The sequence below is a fragment of the Syzygium oleosum genome, unplaced genomic scaffold (assembly GCF_021117445.2).
Source record: "Syzygium oleosum isolate NSW1041296 unplaced genomic scaffold, Sole_v2.1 Sole_v2.05, whole genome shotgun sequence".
Taxonomy (NCBI): Eukaryota; Viridiplantae; Streptophyta; class Magnoliopsida; order Myrtales; family Myrtaceae; genus Syzygium; species Syzygium oleosum.
This window is the reverse complement of record NW_026607489.1, coordinates 10,098,558-10,115,893: the sequence shown is the minus strand read 5'-3', so window position 1 is coordinate 10,115,893 and position 17,336 is coordinate 10,098,558. Positions and strand designations below refer to the sequence as shown.

Here is a 17,336-nt window from a genome sequence, read left to right as displayed (position 1 = left end):
CTTCTGTTTTGATGCGGCAGTGCTTGCCTTGGTCACCAGATTTGTAATGTCCTTTGGGCTTTTACAAGAGATACCGAATACAACCTCTTTCTTAGAAGATGGTGTGGATTCAGATTTCGTTTTCCACAATGTGTCATCATCTCCTTGTTACTTCCATTTTTGATCTTCCTCCCAGTTAGGTGTATAATCGTCATAGCCCAGAACAACCAGTACAAGCTGAATCCTCGAGCTAGGTGCAACCCTGTGAGGATTCACAATAGTCTTACTACTTCATGTTTGACACGTTGGGTTGCCTAATCCCATGCTGAAAACCTTGTTCTTGAGAAGTGATCATGCTTGTAAAAAGCTTGCGAAAAGAAGAATGAGTCCAGGCTTTGTGGCAGTGAGGGAGAACGCATGCCTAGTGTTATTGCACACTAGCAATGATGACAACCTCCCTCCCTACCTGCCCTTCCTTTGCTGTTCTTCTCCTTTCCCGCTTGACCCTCGAGTCGAAGTGAAGCATGCGTGGAGGAGCCAAAGGCTAAGTTAAAAAGAAGATGATGCACCAAGTTGCCAATCTTATGTCAACTTTGTCACAATGCACTATAGCCGAGTTTAATCTATCGTAATTTACACAGAAAGTGTCGCGACACTTGTATAACTGAAAAGTTTCCAACAAATATATCAGATTTATTTATTTATAATTCTATAATGACCGATCTCTCCTGATGATTGAATTCTCGAGGATTGTGGAACCTCCACGTTGAGCAATGAGGATTTCGCGGGAGTTACCAATAGTCAAATGTGAGTGGAGGACCGATTTAAAGTTTGATGGTCCCATTTAGTGGCTTTTCAACCCTTTTTTCAGTTGACCCTCCTAGTCTTTTCCATATGTCCCTGTCTTGTCACTTAGATCAATCTCTTTACCCAAGAAAACTGAGGGGTGCCAGCGAAAGGGCTGTAGACATATGCTGGCGTCTTGATCTGAAACTAGCAAAAGCAAAGATATGTGCAAGAAAAGGAGTCCAAATGGCCATGCAAAATCTGTCAAATACTAATGATCATCATCTCTTTTTCATTTCTGCTATCATTCGTAGGTGCTTTGCCTGGGTAGCGTAATGATTGGCGGCATCATAATATAGACCATGCATTTTCTTTTCTGGGTTTTTTTTTTTAAATTATAAACTGCATGAGAACATGATGTTATTGATTCTATTGGTCACTTTCCCACGCGACATAAAAACAATAGACCTAGAAGTTCACTAATGGGACCGTAGTGCAACTTCAACATGCGTTCGGACCATAACATGACAGTCAAAGATAAGAATAGTCGTCAAGCTGGTCCGAATGATAAACTCGACTTGATTTGGAAATATTCGAGACTCGTTTGCTCGATTAAGATTCGACGAGTAAACTACTCGGTCGAGAATGGGTTGAACTCGTCTTATTGAAGTACATTCAAAATCAATATCGCACCCTCTTTTTTTAATATTTACAAGAGTGGCAATTACCTAATTAGAAATCCACCGTGTTTACGAACTCGAAACGCGTCGAGTTGGTCTGATACTTGAATTACTTGAGAAGATACTCCGAATGGTAGCCGAATTCGTTGGAGCAACTCTCAAATACCTTGCATCATTAAGACCCTAATCAAGGTAAGTACCCAAATACATGAAAACTTCTCTGTATCTATTATCCGACTTTATTAACGTTCCAGATCCAAGGATAGAGATTTTAGCCAAACAAAAGGTACCAACCCCCTAATAATTCAAGCGTGCTATACTTCATTAGCTAATCATGACTGAACTTAAAGATGCTTAGCAATAGAATATTCCTTGTACAAACTGTCATTTTGACCTAATCCATAAGGCCCGCAAATGAAAGCACTCAAAACTTATAGTTATTGCAACAATTTCATCAGTCCTGTCCTGTATGTATAAAATAAATAGCTAAAAACATCCACACTTTTCATTTAACTGAAAAGCATATTTATGTAAGGAAAAAATAATATAAATGGTCCGTGAATTTTAATCCAATATGCAATATCGTCTCCGAACTTTTGATTTGTTAATTGTTCATGAACTTTGGTCAATGTTCACTATGGTCCTTAGTCTCTTAAACATTTTTATATAGTTTAGGGATTACGTTGAACATTTATCAATAGTTCGAGGACCACATTAAATAAATTAAAAGTTTAGGAACGACATTTAATATTAGATTAAAGTTCATGTACCATTTGAGCTATTATCCCTTATATAGGAGCATGGAAAATGTTGAAAAGAGAAAAGAAACATAAATATGGTACATATAAATTAGCCATTTCACTTTGGAAATAATTAATCTAAATAGTACAATATGATCTAGAGATGCTCACAAATATGAAAGTAATCATAGAATATTTTATCATGATAATAGATATAGGTACCATATATTTCTATACGAGGCAAGCAACTAAAGTGACTGGTCCTCCTCTTAAAAGGTATCTTTCGTGAAGAATATCCTAATGCTAAGCTGAGATCCATGATGGAATTGATGTGACTCCTATGTCTTTGAGGCTACATATAGATGCACTCACAGCATGAAACCTATGTTTCCTCCATCAACTTTCATTTTTTAAAGCTTTGCGACTCTGAAGTTGGCATGTGAACTTCTGCAAAATTCACCAAGTATGTCAGAAAGTTTATGGACCACCATTAAAGCTATTTTCATGCATAGTGATTGATGGAGCAATATTATCATGCCCCTTAGGCTGCACAGATTTAGCCAATCAAAGCAATCCTTTCACTTTGAAGGATTCCCGCCAATAAATTTGTCAGGAAAGAGTCCATTATTTGTGCTTATGAAATTCACATGTTGCCAAATTCTCTCGCAGTGTGCGTGCATACCAACATAATTTTTCTGCTGTTGTAAAATGGTTCACCTTATTTTTAACTTTCCTTTCAATCTGTTCAAGGTTTGTCCCATCTATTCTTGTCTACACAATTATTCATTGGCAATATGATGAGAGAGCGCAAAGACACAAACATCATGCTAGTCTGTTCTTATTCCAAGGCTAGAAATGGTAGTCTGAATCCGACCAGAGGATAGCCATTTATTCAAACTTAAAGATGCAGAAAATGTTGCAATGGTGGCTCTTATGTGGGGTAGCTCACACTACAGAACCCTTTATTGCCACTACTATTAAGAAGTACCCCAATCATTTGCCCTTTATTGGTTTTGGCCTTGAACTGTGTTAGGTGAGAATATTGAGAGGTAATGCCATTTTCTTGGTACTGTCATTCGGGTGTGTTATCTTTCGGCAATATTGTTTGATTCTTCAGTGCAAGTTGTCGTTTTTTTGGTAATTATTACTAGTGAAAAAGGCTCTAGTGTATCAAAAAAAAAATTATTGCAAGTTTGGAACGTTTGCATTGGGATCATAGTGACAATCCCTGGTTCACTTAGATAAAGTGTCAAAAGCCTCCAAGGATAGAGTGAGTGACCCAGTGAGGGTGATCATGGAAAGATACAGCAACTCTAGGTTTGTGACAGGTGATCGGGATCCTGCATTGAAACCAGTCGTTAAGGACCGGAACAAAAGAGCCAAACAGCTTAAATGGGTTTTGCTCATGGAGGCGAATAAGGCCATCTGTTCAGTGGCCTTTGCTGGAAATGTTCTTTACAGGGTGTTGAGTAGTATCAAGAAGAGATTGCTATTTGGTCAAAGAGAGAGCGATGAGACTGCGAAATTGGACAGAAGTAAGTTTCTCTTCAGACTTATTCTAGCATTCCTGGTGATGGCTTTGATTGCTCCAGCAATTGAACCAGTTGCCCGAGGGTGGAATAACTTCTCAAGTGCTGGTTTGCGCACAAATCAAACTTCGGAGATCAGAGCGTGGTTTCACAGGGTCCATGCTTCGTGGTTGGAGTTGCGTGCTGAATCTATAGTGCCTTTAGCTCAAACTCTCTGTAGATTCTATATAGCACTCTTTTTTATACTGTCGGTGGACCGCACAGCGCTGTGTCTTGGTTGCTTATGGATTAAGTACAAAGGGATCAAGCCAAATGTCAGAGGAGATCCATTCAGGTCAGACTATATGGAAGGTCCTGAGTATGAGTACCCGATGGTTCTCGTTCAAATTCCTATGTACAATGAGAGAGAGGTAGGCATTGCATACCTACTGCTGTCTATTTGCATTTGTTTTTATCTTTCTCTCTGCTTTGCAATTTGCAAGCATATTGTGATCTGGTGGAATTTGATCAGATGAGCATTTACGAACATTGCAGCACAGAAAGATGAAGGCTGACAAACAATCATTCATATGACCAATAAAGCTGTAAATAGTATGCTATATTAAATCATGTGAACATTACTGTATTGTTTCGTAAAGCTGGTTTGTGTTCAACTTTTGACTCATCATGAGTAATTAATTTCGACAGGATGATTAAATTAAGGCTCTTTAATATTGCATCCTTGTACTGTACGCATCTTGCTAGTCGATAGTGATGAATCAGGATTTGGCTGTGGATAATGATACTATAAAGGAGTACAGAAAAGACCGCTGATTTGTGTTAATCTTTGGACTTCACAATCTGGAACTGAACTTAGTGCTTTCAATTTGCAAAAACTTTACCACCGTCAAAGGATTCATATACCTGGTACTTTCCCTCAATATTGGGTGATCTTCACATCAATCTTAAGATACAAGATAGTAATATGAGAAGGTGTTGCTGCATTATGTGCCGTGTACTGTCCTCATCTTGTATGACAGACTCTGCTGTAAACTTCCTTTAGGTATACCAGCATTCCATCACAGCAGCCTGCCAACTTAATTGGCCTCAAGATCGGCTGCTTATTCAAGTTCTGGATGACTCTGATGATGAGAGCATACAGAGGCTAGTCAAGAAAGAGGTTTCAGAGTGGAACGAAAAAGGTGTGAACATTATATATAGGCATAGACAGGTTAGAACTGGATATAAGGCTGGGAACCTCAAATCTGCCATGCACTGTGAGTACGTGAAAAAGTATGAGTTCGTTGCGGTCTTCGATGCTGATTTTATGCCAAAACCAAACTTTCTCCAGCAGACAGTCCCTCATTTTAAGGTTTCTCAAACTTTTAATCTTCTTCTAGCTCCCGATCGGTGCTCATCTCAATGACTATTCTCATCCTGTGTCGCAGGATAATCCTAAGCTGGGGTTGGTTCAAGCCAAGTGGATTTTTGTAAATAAGGATGAGAACTTGCTGACACAAATGCAGAATGTCGATAGGTGCTTCCACTTTGAAGTGGAGCAGCAGGTTAATGGGGCGATCCTTAATTTCTTCGGTTTCAATGGTACCGCTGGTGTATGGAGGATTGAAGCACTTCGAGATTCTGGAGACTGGCTGGAGAGGACGACTGTAGAGGATATGGATATAGCGATCCGTGCCCATCTCAAAGGTTGGAAGTTCATCTTCCTTAACGATGTGAAGGTATATTTAATCTAGATGCTTGATTTCTTCTTTGGTTTCATTCTTCTTCTCGCGACTTCATTCGAAATTCAAGATATCAGCAGTGGTCCTTGAAGAAAAAAGACTCAGACAAGAATAAGGGATTCCATGAAAATGTTAGGAAGAAGTTGCATGCAATGTACATAATGCCATCTGCTGAATTTTTTGGTTGATACAATTGAAGAAATGTCGGCAGTGAACAACTTTGTTCCATAATTTCAGAGTATTTCTCACTAAATCAAATTTCAAATTTAGGTACTCTGTGAGCTTCCTGAATCTTATGAAGCTTATAGAAAGCAGCAACACCGATGGCATTCGGGTCCGTGCAATCTCTTTCGCTTGTGCCTTCCGTCGATCATAACTTCCCAGGTAATTAACTCTTGCTCTTTCACTCTTACTTTATTTAATTTCTGAATCTCAAATGGAAAACCAAAGCAAGTAAATGAATTCGCCTTTATATTGCAGATCACTTTCTGGAAGAAAGCAAACCTGATATTTCTATTCTTCATTCTAAGGAAACTTATACTTCCATTCTATTCGCTCACATTCTTGTGCGTGATTCTTCCTCTGGCCACGTTCATCCCTGAAGCCAATCTACCAGCGTGGGTAATTTATTATTGGCCCCTAATAATGTTGATACTGAACATTTTCCTCGACCCAAAATCCACCCCTTTCGTAGTCCCTTACATTCTTTTTGAGAACACAATGTCCTTGACCAAATTCAGTGCTGCAATTTCGGGGTTGCTACAGCTGAGTAGTTCACACGAGTGGATTGTCACCAAAAAAACAGGCCGCTTGGCGGATTCTGCTGAAATGAACAAAACCGGTAAAACCTGCAAAGGAGCTTCCGATGAGGAGCTCACTAAGCTCAACAAACAGAAGGAATGTCCTGTCGAACTTGCCAAAACTCGGAAGAAAGCAAGCAAGATGTATAAGAAAGAGCTTGCAGTGGCTTTCTTACTACTGACTGCTGCAGTTCGGAGTCTCGTATTGGCCAGAAAACTGCATTTCTGTTTCCTCTTACTTCAAGGCTTCACATTCGTTATTGTCGGTCTCGGTCTAATTGGGGAGCAATGAGCTCCTCTTGGTTGACAAAACTTATCTAGAATCAATGATAGGGGGCGGTATCAGACTATGGTTAGCTTCTGTAAAGCCAGTGCAAATTGTCATTTTTATTGCTTATTCAATGTTAGCAATTGCTAACCACATGCTATGTTGAAAAAGGTGTCTTTTCCTAAGCATCCATTGCACAATGTTATTGCGAGCTTGCTTTTGTCCGTCTTCCAGAACGATTTGGTGCATGTTCTTAGAGGTTTTGAGGACTATTCGACAACAAGTTCTCCAGTGAAAAACATGGACCTCCCTCAGTCCAACTAATTATAGTTACTTTGTGCCCTTATGGGGCGAAGCTGCGATCTTTCGGTGCGGTTTCTTGATTTCAAGCATTGTTCACCATTTAACAAACTACACAAAGTGTCTATCTCTAGATAACGTTTTGCTTCCTGTGAAAGGGAGTATCAGGAAGCTGCAGAACTTAAGATTTCAGACTCTTTTCCAGCAGAGCCATCCAGAATGAACCAGGAAACGTTTGTATAAGTACTGGCGACAACATTTTAATCCTGGACATTCGAAAAAGTTGCTCCTGATCGGTCAGAGAAACTTGCATCGATTCCTATCCTATAGAAAAACTTTGCACTAAGCACGGTACATGCCCGTCCGAGCCACCGCGCTTCGAGATGTCAGCTTGGGTTGATCATTCATTGTCATTTAATCATGCCATGTCCTGTCAGGGTAAGCACCGGCTCCTGAGAACCCTTGGCTACTACTACCTCAGACCAAACATCGTCCGCTTATTGATCAAGTGCATTAAGCAAAAGAGGTCGGATTCAATGATGATGATAGTTTCTGGTGCTCGATCGCAAAATTAAGGGGAAAAAAACAGAAGAAAAGTGGGCTCTATGGGGTCAATGGAAACTTTTTTTTTTTGGGGGACTTTTGCTGAGCTAAACTAAGGATATTAAATAAGACCCTCAAAAGGAAGGCCCTCCTAAACAAAGAACGCCTCACAGCAGAGTAACAATGGAGGCGCTCGCCTGCAGCTGCGGCAACTCCTGGTTCACTCGCCGAACCTCCCATCACCACCGCCGTCCGTCACGATCTCCCTTCTTTCCTTCTTCGCTCCAAATTCACCATCCCGTCCGACGGTGGCCACGTCTCGCGTCAGGTGAGAGCTCATGACTCTCTCTGTCTCTCTCTCTCTCTTATCCCATTCAAAGACTGCAACTTTCCCGCACTCTTGATTCTTTCTGCTCATACTCGCTTTGTTTTGTCATGTTTTGAGCAAAATTAAGGTGGGTCTTTCATCAATTTCCTGAATTTTTAATTTTCCTAATTACCAGTTAGCAATTTCTGTGCTTCTCTTGCTCTCTCTCGACTCTGGAAGAACCTGAATTCAGCTCAATAATGGTTCCTTTTTGTGCATTTTTTATAACTGGGCATTTGACTTCATGGTTCAACCTTGTTTCTTAGGTTTGAATTTGTGGAGCTATGGATTGGTGTCATCCTCTGGAGGCACAATAAGAGCTGTGAATGGAAGCGAGACGGAATATTTGTCGCCGTGGGATGATAAACCTTACGAAACATTGCCAAATGGTAGAATAGCTTACTTGGATGAGCAAGATGTGGTCGCATTTCTTGACCCTCCCAAGGAGTTGATTCCTCTTGACCCCAGTTCTTACAACCCAGCTGCTTACTTATGGTAAAGAAAAATTTCGTATGCATCATGAATGTATGATCAATAGATAACTTTGTATTGCATGACTTCTTTGATTCGACATTATTTACCCATTTGGGTACTTCTTTTACTCTTGGGTTCTGTTGAAGTTGACAAGGGAAGGGAGTCATCTATAGTTTTGGGTCTTGTAAATTTTCAGGAAGAAAATTGATGACATTCCGGAGGAAAGGCGCCATCGATTACTGCACTTGCTAAAACCGAGGTTTTCTCTCCCTTGAGCATGTTAGTATGTTTGTTTGGGTGCTGCTGAGAGGGCTGATTTTTTGTCCTTTGAGTTTGCCTGCAACTTTTTCAGTTATGAAAAGTGATATGTAGCATGCTTATTGGCAAATGAACTGGTGGTTTTGTGTTAAATTTCGTTTCTGAAAGGCCTGGAAATATGGTGCAGGCTTATATCAAGAGCCTGGGAGGTAGCTGGCACGCGCTATGAGGATCCTAAGTTAGCAAAGAAAAAAGCGTCCAGTTTTCTCTCTGGCGAAGCTAAAGAGACATCGCTTGAGTATTACTATTGTCGAACCAGTGGAGGTAACACACTGAGATTTTTGCTAGTAACACAGATGACGGCTCCTTTGGCATTATAGAAAATATTGAATATGAGATTATGTAGTTTCAGACCCTCTTGAGGTTGATTTTCTTTTTAAAACCCTTGTAAAACAGGTCCTCCCTCTGTTGCTTGGATAAATTTCTTCAAAAAGGTGAAATCTTGACTCCTTGACAGTTCTGAGTATATCATACTTCCTGTTTTTAAGTCACTTCTTGCGATACTTCTCAGGTGTGCATGTAACTAATCGCCGTTTCTTACACAGGCTATATTCTGTTCCAAGGATGAGAAGAAGTATGGCCGTTTTATTGGTAAACCCTTTTTTCTCTCGCAAAAAGTTAAGGACATTGCTTGATAGCAGTTGCAGTGACAGGTTCATGAATTTGAAGCATTCATATACCATTGAGGTTACTTCATAGAGAATAGCACAATTATGGTGAACTACTCATCATTTATGCCAAAGCAATGAATTTTGGCCTTTTCTCTTGTTTCATTTATTGCTGCTTGCGAGTTGTTAAACTCCAAATTCAGATTTAAGGTTGGTTGGTAATTTGCTGGATACTGTGGTCTAAGAACTTCCTCTTTCTCAGGCGAATCGCTACCAGGTCAATTAGCTAGTTCCTTTTATCCACTGTACTTTGTGGTGACACAAGTCAAGGAAGTAATGTCCACAGAACAGCCTTGTGATCTAGCGTACGAATTCGGCGATGGATTACTGGATCTCTGTGACTACCCAGAGAGCTTCCCTAAACCAGGTTGGTTCAGTCATTCAACTAGATGCAAAGAGGTCGATGTGAGTTCTTGTAAATATAATATATGTAGGTTAAGTGCAAGAACAGGATTTCAGGTTTTGCCCTTTGGTCAATAGAAGAGTTAAGGTTTTATTTTGATCAATTGGAGATTTAAGCTTTTGAAAAAGCCCCAATTGTCTTGAGCTCATGTGGGTCGAATTTAGGCATTGGAAATCCGACATGCCATGTGTAGTATTTGGTTATTTGTCACGTGTCCTTTTCGATGCCTAAATTCCATCCACGGTGAACTCGAGACCCAATTGGGGTTCTTTTAAAATCTTACATTCTCGATTGACTGAATGAAAACCTTAAATCCTCAATTGACTAATGACCAAAATCATTTGTCATGTTTCTGCACTTGTCATGATATATCAGATAACAAAGACTCTGAAACTGACTTAAAGACTCTTAGTTTTGCTATAGTTCAAGTCAAGAACTTAATTCACTTTCATAATCCTCTTCTTTTGTAGGGAAGCACCCTTATCCTTTCAACGATGAAGTTGTCGTGTACCTTCGTTACATTGGGCCTGGAGTCTTGGTAGGACAAGCATGGCAAGAAGGAAAGAATTTGCAGCAAGTGCCTCAAAAGTTGTGCGACGAAATTCTGATGGTGAAGGATTATGCAGCATGCTGAGGATGAGGACCTCTTGGCATCGAATTACTTCCCGCTCTCTGCACTGCTCTTCTGAAGCCGTTTATGACCACTGCTTCTAGTTTAGTTCAACCAATTATGCTCTGCCCTTGGGAATCATCTGTACGCGCGATACCGGCAACGGAGTCAAGATGAGCTTTTCTCATTGTTCTGATCATGTGAGGATACTGGGTGAAGAAGCAAACTAAGAGGAGCTTGATTTGACCGTAAGCATTGTGGCTTTGAAGCCATGTAGGCGCCTGTGCACAACATAAAGAAAATGCGGTGAACCCACTGTTGTTGAGAGATTCTAGCATGGATTGAGTTCAGAGATTTAAATGGAATCACACCTCCTAGAGATATTGAGTTACAGTCGTATTATGCTCTCTATATACTTTTTCACCTTAGCCGTGAATCTTCGCACTGATTCACTATACTATATGCCTAGTTAATCAATTAAAGAAAAGCTATAGTCGAGTCTACATAATATCCATAACTCACATCGACAATGATTAAGCTAACTTTTGTTGGTAAATTTGCGTCAGCGCCAAAAAAAAGAGAAAAAAGGATCAAATCACAAACAAATATATAATGAACACCAATTCTGTGACACATTGTTGAGGACTTAAGAAATCAATCTCATGTAGGTTTGTCGCTTAATGATTATGACGTGGTGCGATCGATCAATTTAAATCAATAGATAATGACACAAACAGTCCATAAATTTTGATCCAATATGCAATTTGGTCAATGAACTTTTAATTTATTCAACGTAGTCCCCGAATTTTAGCTCAATGTGCAATGTAGTCCCTGAACTTTTAATATAATTTAGGGACCGAATTGAACATGTATCAAAAATTCAGGGATGATATTGAACAAATTAAAAATTCAGGGACCACGTTACATATTGGGTTAAAGTTCGGAGACTACATTAAAAAAATTAAAAGTTCAGGAATCAAATTGTACATTGAATCAAAGTTAAGAGAATGTTTGTGCCGTTATCTCATGGTCTTGTTTGTCATATGAAGGGAGACGAGTGGATGGATCATCAAAAAGACCAGACGGTCTAAAATATTCATAGTTGCATACCAGACTCTCTGAGCGGCGTCGTTGTACAGTTCCTCAGGGACTTGGCGCTGACCACAAATAATCAAAACTGAAGACACAATCCTCCTCCTCCTCTCTCTATCCGATCTTTGTGATAGTTTGGTTCCTCCTTTCTTGCATGATCACCATCAATCGACTCTTTACCTGAATTGCTTCTCCTGAATCTTTCAGCTCTATAGCTAAACTCTCTCTCTCTCTCTCTCTCTCTCTCTCTCTCTCAAAAATGCTGCTTCAAGCTCAATCTCTGACGACCCATTTCACTCCTTCACCGACCCTTTTCAGACCCGACCTCAAGGCCCAATCTTTCCCACGAAAATCGTGCTCGTTCCCGAAGTTATCCTGCTTCAAGACCCTGAAATGCTCGCTTTCCGCCGTCTCCGAAGCCACTCGGTTGGGATTGTCCTCCAGTGCGAAGCCGTTTCCGGCCGAAGTTTCGAGGACCATCGTGGAGCTGTCCTCCGAGGGAACGCTCTCGACGTTGACCCACGACGGTTGGCCTCTGGGCATCAGCGTTCGATTCGCGGTTGCGCCTGATGGCACTCCAATCTTGTGCTTGAATGAGGCCGACAGGCTGTTCCCTGTTGACAAGAGGTCTAGTCTTCATGTTCAGGTTGCTTTTTTTAGTTTTGAAATTTTTTTCCCACTTCAAGATTATCTTGTTTACGTGCGCTTGAAATAATGAAGCTGTTGGTATTTCCTCTTTATGTTTTTGTTATCTGATCGGGAGAAATTTGGTTTTTTTGGTGATTATTGAATCAGTTGAAGCAGTGTGGGTTACGGACTCCGCAGTGCACAATTCAGGGCAGTCTTGCTAAACCTGGAGATAGAATGTTTTCAAAGGTAATGCCCTTTTGTTGTCAGCGGAGTTAATTTTCTTACATGCTCTCGTAACATGGAAAAAGTGTCGCATTGTTATGAGCACAGGAGCTGCCTAGAGCTCTCAGCTAACCTTTGCATTTAGTTCATGAATTGTGCTTTTGAGTGAGGTAGATGTACATTACTGCGATGATGTAATCGTGGTTTTTATTATTTCTATTTTCTTGGATTTAATTTGCTACTCTTGCTACCCTTTTGTTTGCAGAAGCCATACTTGAATGGTATCCCTCGTCTTTTGCTTATAATGGCTTCCCTCATCTTTGGGTTATCTATAGGCTTGCCTGGTCCTCTTTCCCTATTTATTGAAACTCCTCAAACAATGAGTGTGAGATAGTTAGTAGTTACACGTTCAATTCCTGAAAAATGAATGGTTTAGCACTTAGTTGTGGAAGTTTTGAAACTTTTTCAGGATCGGCTTTGTGAATCCTTTGCTTCTCCATAAAATTCTGTTTCAAAAATATGAAGCCTCTCATGTTGGCCCTTGCCTAGCAACATGAAACTAACACATTCCATTTCTCGGTTATACATTGTCTTAAAAGATGCAATGGCGGTTGGTGTAGGGCCTTCCTCTTCATCATGTCTTTTATCTTTCTTTCCTCTCGAGAGAACGAGTGATGGTGTTTTTGTTTCCTAACTCGGCATAAAAATCTTTTATTTAGCGTTTTCATTTAAAAAAATCTCAACATAAAGAAAAGTATCTGAGAAAAACCTGCAAAGATTGTGTTTAAGGTGAAGCTAGGAGAAGCTTAACAATCATTTGGGCGAATAACATACAGATCAAGCTTTATATAACTCTCGTTCCAGTATGATTCTGTTTATACTCCTCCCTTAAGACCACTCCGACATCCTCAAGGCTCATCTATGCTGACCTTGGAAAAAAAAGATATGGAGATGAAACAGCTATGCCCATCAATAGAGAGATGCATATATGTTTTCTACCCACTGAATTTTGTATCAGAGTGTTGGGCAAGTTATGTCTGTTTATTTTTCCAATAAATATTAGCAGTGGCTTGGGAGAAAATAATTTCTGACACAGGGCAGAGCACAAATAATTTAGCAATTCATTGTCTTGAAATCAAATTTAATCATGTGGAGCCATGCTTAATAAGAAACCTCATTTCATAAAACCATATCTCTTGACAGATTCTTTTTTCCTTTTTCATTTTTCAGAACCTTCAAACAAAAGATGTTTCTAACAGTTCTAGAGTCCAAGACTGAATCTTTATTCTTCTTTTCTGTTTGGTGGGCATGATAGAGTACATAAGTCATTGAATAAAATTACTTTAAGAACATTCATGCATCATAACGCTCAAAGCCCAGTTCTACTTTTATGAGATGTAAGAAGAGCTGATCAAGAGACCTACAACAGCAAGGTAGCAGAAGTGAGGCTCTTTTGCCAGTTGCTGTATAATTTGCCGATATTTTGGCTATCCACAGATTCCATGCTCATAATGGGTAACCTAGAGCTTTGATTATGGGTAGGATCCAAATCCATTCAAATATTTAGATGATTCTCCCACCATCCTCTCATTTGAGACGAATTTTCTCGTTTACAAACTAGTTGTGTTTGTGACCTGGATTGTTGAGTTCAAACTGACACGTGATCATATTATGGCAATTAAATCTGCAAGCATGTAGATTACAGAGAAAGGCATGATTAGTGCTTCTAGTCTTCTAATTTTTCATGGATACTGGGTAGAATCGAAATTTAAGTATCCATGAGCATTGAAAAGGTATTTATCTGGTATAGCTGCTCTCATGGATTTTAGTTCCTTCAGTAAATGGGTTGGCAGCCCTCGGTGCCTCATAGTGAATTTTTCTTTACTTTTCGAATGTGGAAAATGAAAAAGTAAAACATTGTCCTTGGATAGCCTTCTGTTATCTGGGAAACAGACATTCTCCACTGATTGGAAGAGTTAAAATTATCAGTATGGAGGAGTCTTGAAGTGCTTGCAATTGTTTTCTGTAGCTGTTGTAGCTGACATGGATACCCTTGTGACGTTTTAACATTTCGGAGAGTGCTTTGGATTTGAATATCTACATTAGGTTAGTCTAGCTTTCACGCTTGATAATTGATACTATCACCTGACAATAGGGGCTATAGAGACTCATTTGTCGTCGTTAAAGTTTAAATATTTTTCACTATATGGGAGCACATGAGTAATAATCTGAGTTTACTACGTGCATTCTCGTATGGGTGACAATGAACACTTTCCTTCAGCGGCTTCTTTCAGCGTGGACAAAGAGATTTGGATCGGAAGCTGAGGAAGACCAATTGTATTACATAGATGTGGAAAAGGTACTTCAGATTGAAGACTTTAAGGAGGTATGCTAAATTTGTCTTTCTGCATATTCTGTCCTGGTTTCCTTTTTTGTCAGTCTTTTTAATCTGCAGTAGAGCAATGGCAACCTTTCTGATATTAAAACGTATTGTGCACTTGTCTGATGTGGGGCACTATGTCAGGATGGCATATGGGTCACCTTATCTGATTATAAAAGTGCAGCCCCTGATCCACTTCGAGACTTTGCTGAAAAGATTGTCACTGAGATAAACACCAATAACATGGAAGATGTTTATCGCTTTTGCAATGTGTATGTTGATTTGGACTTCCAGGTACGCATTATTTTCACTTTGCTATCTTGAACTTTATATCAGAACTGTTCAATTGGAATTGCATACATTGAATATTTCAAGTCTTATTCAAAACTAAAGGCTAGTGAAAAGATAAGTGGCTCTTTAAGTTCTCATACTATGCAGAGGCCTTTGACAAATGAATAATTGTTTGATTTATTTTGAAGAATAATGGCAGTCCTATCTGGCTCGATTGGCCATTTAGAGAAAATGGATCTCAACTGTTATTACTGACAATCGTATGAGGAAGAAGAATAAGATGGCATTAAGCACTTTGAGCCTGATGCATTTGGCCTTAATGTCTGCATGACTGAGTGATGCTATGCATTCAGCCTGTAACGATCTTACTTCTTGGTGTCATTGCATTACATGTGCATCTTTCTTCATGGTGTTGTCTCAAGGGATTCGTACATGTTTGCAGGTGTCTGAGGCGAAAATGATATGGGTTGACCGGTTAGGCTTTGATGTGCGCATCCATTCCCCTCCGAGTAGTATATTCGATGTCCGCATTCCTTTTCCAAGAGAAGTTACGGATGAGAAGGGTGCAAAATCATCTTTCAATTGTATGTCTCAAATTGCGTGGGAGGTAGAAAAGAATTTCCATATCCCCGATTTTAAGAAGGTGGAACAATTAAAGCAGATAGCTTAGATGATAAATAGTTTGTATCCTCTCCCCTCCTGGTTGAAGGCAATGCTGGGATTCAGGTCTTTTGTTTGTTCATTCCTGGAGTTTTGTCCAATCTCAGAGAAGTTTTGGGTGTTGACGGAAAAAAGAAAGAGAAGTTTCGGGCGATTATTTGGTGCTTGATTGTACCATTTTGTGTATTCAATTTTGAGGAAGATTGTATTGTGTCTTAGTTGGTCAAAATTGGAAATCTAGGCTGGTCATTTGGATAATTGTGGCGAGCGGTGGTTGTGCTAAAATGTTACCTTATGCAATATTGCAAAAGTTTTGGCAGAAAGGCCTCCTCCATTTAGATTCATTTGCACCACAGAATCATGTAATTGTTCATGCATATTGCTTTATACCATAAGCAAAGGGCAATAAAGATGGTATTTCATTCTGAGTTAAGTCCGGTGAAACTCTGAGGTAATTTTTGGATGCTTATCTGCAATTAGGAAGAAGCTATATAAATGCCTCATTAGACTCTGTGGGAGGAGGGGGTGTGCAGTGCAAAACTTTCACTATGATCTTTTTCCCTTCAGTCTAGATATCAGTGATGGGGTTTGTTTACTATGCAATAAGACTCCACAAGCAACTCGAAGTGATCAGCAAGAATGAGCTCAGGTTTATTTAATTAAACTCAACAGACGATAAATGTCTTTCGATACTCATTATGATCTTTACTACTAACTAGAAGATACTCATCGCTCGTACTCATTCTGGATTCTCTACTCTGGTCACTGAGCAATATAATACATTCTTCTAGTCCATGTACTACAGAGCAGACATGATACCCATCAATGATGATAGAAATTACATTAGGAAGCTCAAGAACAATCACATGTGAAATGCAGAACTCTATCAGGGACCAGAAAGGTCAACCTCAACATTAGAAGGGACTGAATCATACCCGTGTCCTAGTTCCACCTCCAATTTCTCCCCTGGCCTCTGACCACAGACGTAGTAGAACACGGTGAACACTGCATAGCTGAAGGAGCTCACCAGGCACAAAAGGATCGTTATGCAGAAGCCAAAACCAGCCTTGACCGTCAGGGCGAGGTGATCTTCGTCGTCCGTGACCGTGACATAGAACAGCACGTAGATGGGGACACTCAACAGAGCTAACACCAACATAAGAATAAAACCTTCCATTTTCTTCCCTCGGATCAGCTCTTCAGCTCTCACCCCCAGCGCCTTCATGCCTTGCCAATCATCCTCCACGACAGAAATGACAAGCCCAAGAGCCCATTTAGGCGCAAGGTAAAAGTACAGCAGAAGCATTGCAGCCACAGTTGCGACGACACCAATCACCCACGCAAGATTGCCGTCAAAGGCCCGCGTGGAGCTGGCGAACTGGATGAAGCAAAAGAGCAAAACGGCGTACGCAGCGGTCCAAACAGAGACACACAGCCATGTGAGGAAGGGTCTCTTCCAGTGGGACCGGATCCGGGACACCAGATCCCTGAGGCTCAGGGGTGTCGCGGCGTGAGGGAAGGTTGACCCGTTGACGACCAACATCATCCCGGAGAAAGAAACGAGGGAAAAGGCCAGGACGAAGACTGATTCAAGAAGGGCAAGTGCTCTCGCGTCTCCGGGATCAAACCTCGACTGTTCATAACCATCCTCGACTTTCCCCAGCAAAGGCCCCGCCAGAGAGTAATGGAGCAGCACAAGGAGGAAAGATGGGCATGAGATGAGAAGCACGACCTGGATCGCGAGCTTCTGGTTCCTGGCTGGTATCCGGGTGGCTTCCCTGAGGACCGAGATCACGTTCGACGGCGGCGAGGCCATGGCGGATGATGCCTGGGAAAGAAATGATCCTGGGTCAGGATGGAAAGTGCTCGAGAGTA

The 17,336-nt window shown here is 40.5% G+C and overlaps 3 protein-coding genes across 3 annotated transcripts; all 3 read left to right on the top strand.

Moving 5' to 3' along the window:
• Positions 1-2,847: 2,847 nt before the first annotated feature.
• On the top strand, positions 2,848-6,602 carry LOC115681606 (probable xyloglucan glycosyltransferase 5). Its single transcript, XM_030605599.2, has 5 exons — positions 2,848-4,124; positions 4,757-5,065; positions 5,142-5,432; positions 5,706-5,819; positions 5,916-6,602. The coding sequence occupies exons 1-5, from the start codon at positions 3,480-3,482 to the stop codon at positions 6,525-6,527; spliced, it is 1,971 nt and encodes a 656-aa protein (XP_030461459.1). The 5' UTR covers positions 2,848-3,479; the 3' UTR covers positions 6,528-6,602.
• Positions 6,603-7,473: 871 nt separating this feature from the next.
• Positions 7,474-10,577, top strand: LOC115681594 (uncharacterized). The gene is made up of 8 exons (XM_030605580.2): positions 7,474-7,674; positions 7,980-8,208; positions 8,384-8,446; positions 8,633-8,769; positions 8,902-8,939; positions 9,051-9,096; positions 9,376-9,540; positions 10,047-10,577. Exons 1-8 carry the CDS (start codon positions 7,530-7,532, stop codon positions 10,208-10,210), a joined length of 987 nt encoding a protein of 328 aa, XP_030461440.1. The 5' UTR covers positions 7,474-7,529; the 3' UTR covers positions 10,211-10,577.
• A 776-nt stretch (positions 10,578-11,353) lies between these two features.
• Positions 11,354-15,894, top strand: LOC115681728 (glutamyl-tRNA reductase-binding protein, chloroplastic). The gene is made up of 5 exons (XM_030605768.2): positions 11,354-11,924; positions 12,074-12,154; positions 14,412-14,516; positions 14,655-14,804; positions 15,244-15,894. Exons 1-5 carry the CDS (start codon positions 11,538-11,540, stop codon positions 15,469-15,471), a joined length of 951 nt encoding a protein of 316 aa, XP_030461628.1. The 5' UTR covers positions 11,354-11,537; the 3' UTR covers positions 15,472-15,894.
• Positions 15,895-17,336: the final 1,442 nt, after the last annotated feature.